Below are 6,706 nucleotides of genomic sequence, written 5' to 3' on the forward strand. Positions count from 1 at the left end.
AAATGTAAAAATAATTTTATATTTGAATATCTCATGCAAAAAGATCTTTTTATTTATTAATTATGTTTGAGTATAATCATTATTTTTTTGTTTATTTATTATGTGAAAAATATTTTTTTAAAAGAAAAAAGATCTTTTAAAAAAAGATGTAAGTGCTTGTTTGAACTTCATTAAGTTGATAAAAAAAAAATTTTCAATGAAAAAATATTTTTTTTAGCGTGTTTGGTAAATTTCTAATAGTAAAAGTAAAAGTACTAGAAAAAAAAAATCTTTTTTGAGAAGTTACAATTTACATCTTTTTTTAAAAGATCTTTTTTCTTTAAAAAAAGATGTTTTTTCACGTAATAAATAAACAAAAAAATACTTTTATATGGTTATATCCAAACATAATTGATAAATAAAAAAATCTTTTTGCATGCGTTATTCAAACATTAAATTACTTTTATTTTTCTATAAGATCTTTTGAAAAAAGATAATATTAAAAAAGATTTTTTTTTAAAAACTCATCCAAACAAACTCTTATTGTTTAACTTGATTGAACTTAATTTACAAAAAGATTTCAATATGTAATATTACTCATACATATATTAAGAAAGTATGAGCCCATCTCTTTATGCGATTTTGGAATTATCTGTTGTTTTTAAAAATTTAGTTGATTTAGTTATGAGAATGAATTTTTCTTTTCTTGACTTCATCATTTTTTTTAATAACACCATGAGTCTTATTTCTTTTTTTTTATAATACCATGAGTCTTATTTCTTTAGATACATATTTAATCAATATTGTAACATTTTTTTAAAAAAATGATAATTATATATAACAATCAAACTCATTAAATTGAGTTATTATTATTCTCCCTGCAATGCTTTCAAGATGTAAGGTCGTCGTTGAAATCTAAAATATCTTATAATCATCAAACTGATTCATGAAATTATATATTTTTGAATTTGAGTTTTAGTATTAGATTTAGAGAAATGACAGTCCAAAACATTTTTCTTATTTTATTGGGAGCAGGTTATGTTGGTGACCCAGAAGCAACTTTAGCAAGCTTGGTGAATGGGTGGTTAAGGACTGGGGACCTCTGCTATTTCGATGAAGAGGGTTTCCTCTATGTCGTTGACAGGTTGAAAGAGTTGATCAAATATAAAGGCTACCAGGTAAACTATTTCCCTTTCTTGCTTCCAAAAGTTTTTCCCTTAAATAATATGACTTTGCCACTACTGTTAAATTAATATGACTAGTGCATAGTAGTGAAACATTACCGATCATAATGTTCGTCCTGTATATAAATTATAGTGTTTATTTTCTAACTACTATTGTAAGATGAATAAATTATGATATATATGTGTGTTTTTAATTATTCTAATTTATCTCTTGTCTTAAGAATTGAGTGGTTATTACTTATTTCTAAATGTGATAGGGTGTATTACAAGTATTGCATCTTTTTAGAAATATAATTTTTAAATAATTTATATGTGTGAGATATTTTTCACATCTTAAACTAATTTTTGGGGTTAATTGAGCACATTTACTTTCAAAATGGTATAATAGCCTATTTAATTCAATGTTATTCGGTTATTGCACTATTCACACACAAAAGTATTTGAAAATTGCAAAGAAATACAAAATTGAGGTCTTATCAAAATCATCATCCACTTTTATTATCAAGATGATATTAACTAATTTTTAAATAATACCAATACACCGTTAATCTAATTTTGATAATAATGGAACAAAATTTTATTACATATGTTCATTTATTTAAAAATAATTTATCTATTCATTCAATTCTAAGCATTACCAATATTTATTTATTACTTTTGTTAGTATGTGTTTTTTAGTTTCGATCAGATCATTATTTTAAAACGAAGTGAATATTTTAATAATAAATCTTAGTTACAAATCTGAAGGACCTTTACACTGTCATGATTAATTTGTGATACTTGATTGTACATTGCAGGTGGCCCCTGCAGAATTAGAACAAGTGCTCCATTCGCACCCTGAGATAAGCGATGCGGCAGTTATTCCGTAAGATTACTACGATGAAATCTAAACTCTTAAAACAACACTTATTTTTAAAGTTCATTTAATGGAATAATGGTTTATTCCAATAAAAAATTTTCCATTAAATAATTCAAAAGTATAACAATAATTTTTAATCGATTATTACTTACTGTAATTCAAGATAAATCTGTTTTCATTTTTTCGTATATGAACACAAAGCATTTAGAAAAAAGGACTGGAATTGTAAGGGGCACATATACTCGGCCCCACTTAATAGAATAAGATTTAGCTAGTCTTAATATTGAAATGGAAATTGTAAATCTTATTCCTGGGTGCTTTGCCTTGTTGCAGGTTGCACCATACAAGAAAATAAGACGTGTAACATTTGTTGACTCCATACCAAAGAATGCAGTGGGGAAAATTCTAAGGAAAGATTTAAATAAAATTGCCCTTGAAAGACATATCTCTAGGCTATAAATATACTTCAGTTCGTTTTATTTTATTTCTTTGGGTGGGGTTGTAATTCTAGGATTTTTAGTTTTTTACTACTTAAATGTCATATTTTGCAAGAATAATAGTATAATTATTAAGCTCAATAAATGGTTAATCATTTAGCCATTAACAATGAAAAGCAAAAGAATAATCAACTTCTCATACTTGCCCGGAAATGGCTCTTCATATCAGACTCGGATAAGAAGTAAGAACATAGCTAATTCCCTAAACTGAGCAGAGTGTTCTGATATATGCTTGAGAAAATTACACTCATCTCTATATGTAACAGACTAAATTGGTGGGGACTGAGCATATGAGAAAAGTAATACAATTTCCCACAAAGCAATACCCATGTAGGAGAAATGATGATGTTTATTATTCATACTCACGATTTGGAAGCAACTCTAATTTCATAAGTCAAAAAATTCACACTAAAAAGTTGCAAGAAATCATAACTAGTGAATCAAAGAAGGCATAGAGTTGAGATTCAGAATACCATAGAACAGAATACCATAGAACAGAATCATCTCCATAGAGTTGACTAACGTCCTCATGCACTCTCCTCTGGAGCTTCTCTCTTTTTGCCTTTCTTGGTTCCATCAGTATTCTGTTGTTGCTGTTCAGCCTTCTGTGCTCGAACCATTGCACGCCTTTCTCGTGGCCGCATTTCTCGTACGCTTCTAGGAGGCATTACATAAGGTTCAAGTGGTCGATCACCAAACGGATGCTCACTGCTGGGGAAGATCCTCAGCTTTCGATCCCTATCCTACACCAATTAATCATAATGTAAAAAAACGAGGTCTAATTGTGTATATACACATACATCAGAACCAAAGTGTAACAAAATGTAAAGAAAAATTAATTAACAATCAGAGCTATCTAAGAAAATGATTTTTTACAAGCCATTCATCTCTGAACATGTATGAGAATTACCTGATGATTTTTCTATAATTCATTTCAATTCAAATCAATTCTATTCCAAAATCTTTTTGTTCAAAACACACCAAAAACAGATGGAATAGAAGGCTGTGCTAGAACTGGAAACTAAAACAGATGGATTTTTGAGTTCAGGAATAGACCAGAGAGTAGAGTAATCAATGAATTCCAGGGGAAGAGTGAAATACAAGAGATTTTAGGCGAACTTATTAATATTAAGCAAAAGACAAAGTAAACATGTACAAACTCTGGCTCCGTACAAGTGTAATTAAATTCCATATTCACGATTTAAATTTTCAAAATTAAGGGTCAATGTTGCACTTACATCACGCAATTTGTTTCTAGGCAACATGCGCAAAACAGCTTTGCGAATGACTTCTGTAGGATCTTTGGCCATCTGATCCTTGAAAGTCCTTTCCTTGAGGTGGCCCACATACCTATACACCATTATGTCTGTATTAAGTTACATCACAAGATTGTGAATAATGCAAGAATATTATGGGGCATAAGAAACTCCATAGCTAAAAAGCAAACATAATTGGGGACAACGGTTGTTGGACCATAGAAGATAAGCATATAGATAAAAATAAAATCATTTGATATTTCACCAATATTTAAACTAAAGTGCTTAAGGCACAACACTTGCCCTGTATGCCAGTAATAGACCTTGTCTGTAAGTTTTCTCCCAGTGACACAAACATCCTTTGCATTAAGCACAATGCACATATCTCCATCATCACGATTAGGTGTATAAGTTGGCTTATCCTTTCCCTGAACTACAGTAGCAATTTGAGATGCTAACCTCCCAAGAATCTACTCAAGGAACAAATTCATTAGTTAAATTATCTCATGAATTAAGATAAGTAAATTATTCAATAGCTGATCACTGATCAGTGGACAGAATCCAAATGTAGAAAGCTTGGACATGCCAACTTACTGGTATGTCTACATCTCCAAAAAATATTGGATACCAATATTTAGTGGGCATGCAGTCAACACAAATATTATATACTTGAACAAGACTCCAAGAGTTGAAAGACTCAGCTTGACAGTTGACACAATATTTTAAAATGATTATTTTACCACCTCAAATATTGAAATGTTCAACACCATTTACAATTTCAGATAAAAAACAATTTGGAGAGTGAACTCTGCCAATGAAATAGATTATGAAAACAGACAAAAAGTAAGTTTAGTTAATCTTTATATGTACAAGGCTAGTTCTACAAAATATGTACCAGTATATATGTTTTTTCAAACTATGTCAGAATAACAAGTATTTGCACATGCCTAGTTCAGTGGTTCTACTAGTTATAGTATACGTTTTTACAAGAGGGGTTAAAGAACAAGTACCAGCACATGACAAACATCAAGAATATTTCATATTTTTCTTTTATCTCTTTTTGTACAGGGGAGTGGTGAATATTGATTGTTTAACACCTATGAATTATGATGAGTATCACTATCAGCCTCTCATAATTTGAAATGGTAGTTAAAGGTACAAAGATGTGAGACCTCGAGAAAACCTTCACTGCAACTTTAGCCATTTCTTTTTAACTAATTCACCTAATAAACTACTTTGAAATTCTCAACTTTTAATATGTCATGATCTTATGAGGAAATCAATTACAATAATTTAGAAAAATTATATTTATCTTTCTAAATTCCCTAAGCTAGCTTAACTATATATATAGGGTTTACGATTAATATATACAAAAATACAAAGATATTTAGATTCAATCTTATTTGTCATTTGGGATTTTCATGAGATCGAATTGACTTATTCTGTTGGATAACTTTTAATAAGGTATAAATCCAAGTCAAGATATGGAAATGCAACCCAAAAACTGAATGTTTGCAAAACATTTCATTGATCAAATGCTGAAATGCGGTTAGATCAAATAACAACCAGCAAGCATCGCAAAGCAAAACAATCATATTCATCTTGGAACGACACAACACAACCCTACCCTTTAAGCAAAAAACAAAGCGAAAAAATGTTCTGGCTAATGATTAGAATCCAAAATCAACAACACATTGTATAATGCGATCATAGTCGCAGTTTGTATGAGGATTTCAACAGAATCAGCAAATATGAGAAACTGAGCACTCACCTGTCCCTTGGCATCGAAAACCCGCCACCGGAGACCATCAAGATTAATGCGCCTTAATCCAGCCGCTGCTCTCTGATAATATTTAAACAAATAAATTCAATACTGAATTCAAAATAGGGTGGAATTTTCACAAACACTTGGCATGCATTTCGTGCCAACAATTATTTAAACAACCAAAGGAGATTTCAGAATTACCTTCATGTTGAAAGCGTTAACCATCTTCATTTTGACCTCTGTTTCTTGTTTCGACTTTCCTCACAAAAATTTCACGGGTTCAGTTAACTTGAGAACAGAATAACACTACCTGATAGGAAAATGGTGAGTTGAGTGAGTAGCCGCAGTTTGGGAGAATGAGTGAGGATTTCAAAGTGGAACGAAAGCAAAGAAGTGGAGAGAGGCGAGACGGCGTCACGGTGACGGTGAGAAGGGACGCCGAGGGAGGGCGGGCAGAGACTGAGAGAGTGAGAGGGTGAGAGGCTTAGGGTTTCAAACAAGGGGTTCTGAAAATGGAACCGCATATCCAACCCCTCTAAACTGCTTCGAACCGGTTTAAACCGGGTTCAGTATAAAAAAATTACAAAAAATAATATATAAAAGAAAACTAATATTGTTGTTTTCATATCAATCATAATCATGTTGGGATTTTTAATTTAAGGTGAAAATTCGAGTGCGATCGATCTCACGTGAAGTTGATAGCGGAAATTCGTTAGTTAAAAATTTAGTCAAATTATCTAACAACTCTTAATTATTAATTTCACATGAAGTCGACTACACCTAAGTTTCCACCTTTATTTAAATTAAATAATTATATAATTTACTGATATACACAAACTGCGAAATAATTACTTAAATAAATAATGTATTATATGTCGGATACTGGAGTTCAACGTGAATATGGGCGTATCTCAAATAGTAAGATTTAGGACATTACACGTAGAGAATCTGACGTATCCAAAGTGTACCGAGATATATTGTAGGCTGAGAAATGAGTACTGAACATCCGAGATGCGTTCAAAAGCTGATTTGGATCATAACATCCGAGATACAGTCAAAACAGGAAGTAAAGTCACAGCACCCGAATACGTGCAGATATAATTTTAGGTAAATTTTAAATTAGACCAAAATTTAAAAATAATTTTAAATTGATATTTTTTGAATAA

General features: G+C 30.9%; 2 protein-coding genes across 2 annotated transcripts in view; one reads left to right on the top strand and one right to left on the bottom strand.

Moving 5' to 3' along the window:
- LOC107623143 (4-coumarate--CoA ligase-like 9) overlaps positions 1-2,028 on the top strand; it is a gene marked incomplete at its 3' end in the record, with an annotated part of 4,931 nt that extends 2,903 nt beyond the window's left edge. The window contains 2 exon segments of the mRNA XM_016325301.2: positions 1,015-1,157; positions 1,961-2,028. Coding sequence (XP_016180787.2) covers positions 1,015-1,157; positions 1,961-2,028 — 211 coding nt within the window.
- Positions 2,631-6,066, bottom strand: LOC107623144 (50S ribosomal protein L13). The gene is made up of 5 exons (XM_016325302.2): positions 5,742-6,066; positions 5,547-5,618; positions 4,079-4,245; positions 3,758-3,869; positions 2,631-3,262 (listed from the first exon to the last, which is right to left on the bottom strand). The coding sequence occupies exons 1-5, from the start codon at positions 5,769-5,771 to the stop codon at positions 3,047-3,049; spliced, it is 597 nt and encodes a 198-aa protein (XP_016180788.1). The 5' UTR covers positions 5,772-6,066; the 3' UTR covers positions 2,631-3,046.

The sequence above is a fragment of the Arachis ipaensis genome, chromosome B10 (genome assembly GCF_000816755.2).
Source record: "Arachis ipaensis cultivar K30076 chromosome B10, Araip1.1, whole genome shotgun sequence".
In the NCBI taxonomy this organism is placed as follows: domain Eukaryota; kingdom Viridiplantae; phylum Streptophyta; class Magnoliopsida; order Fabales; family Fabaceae; genus Arachis; species Arachis ipaensis.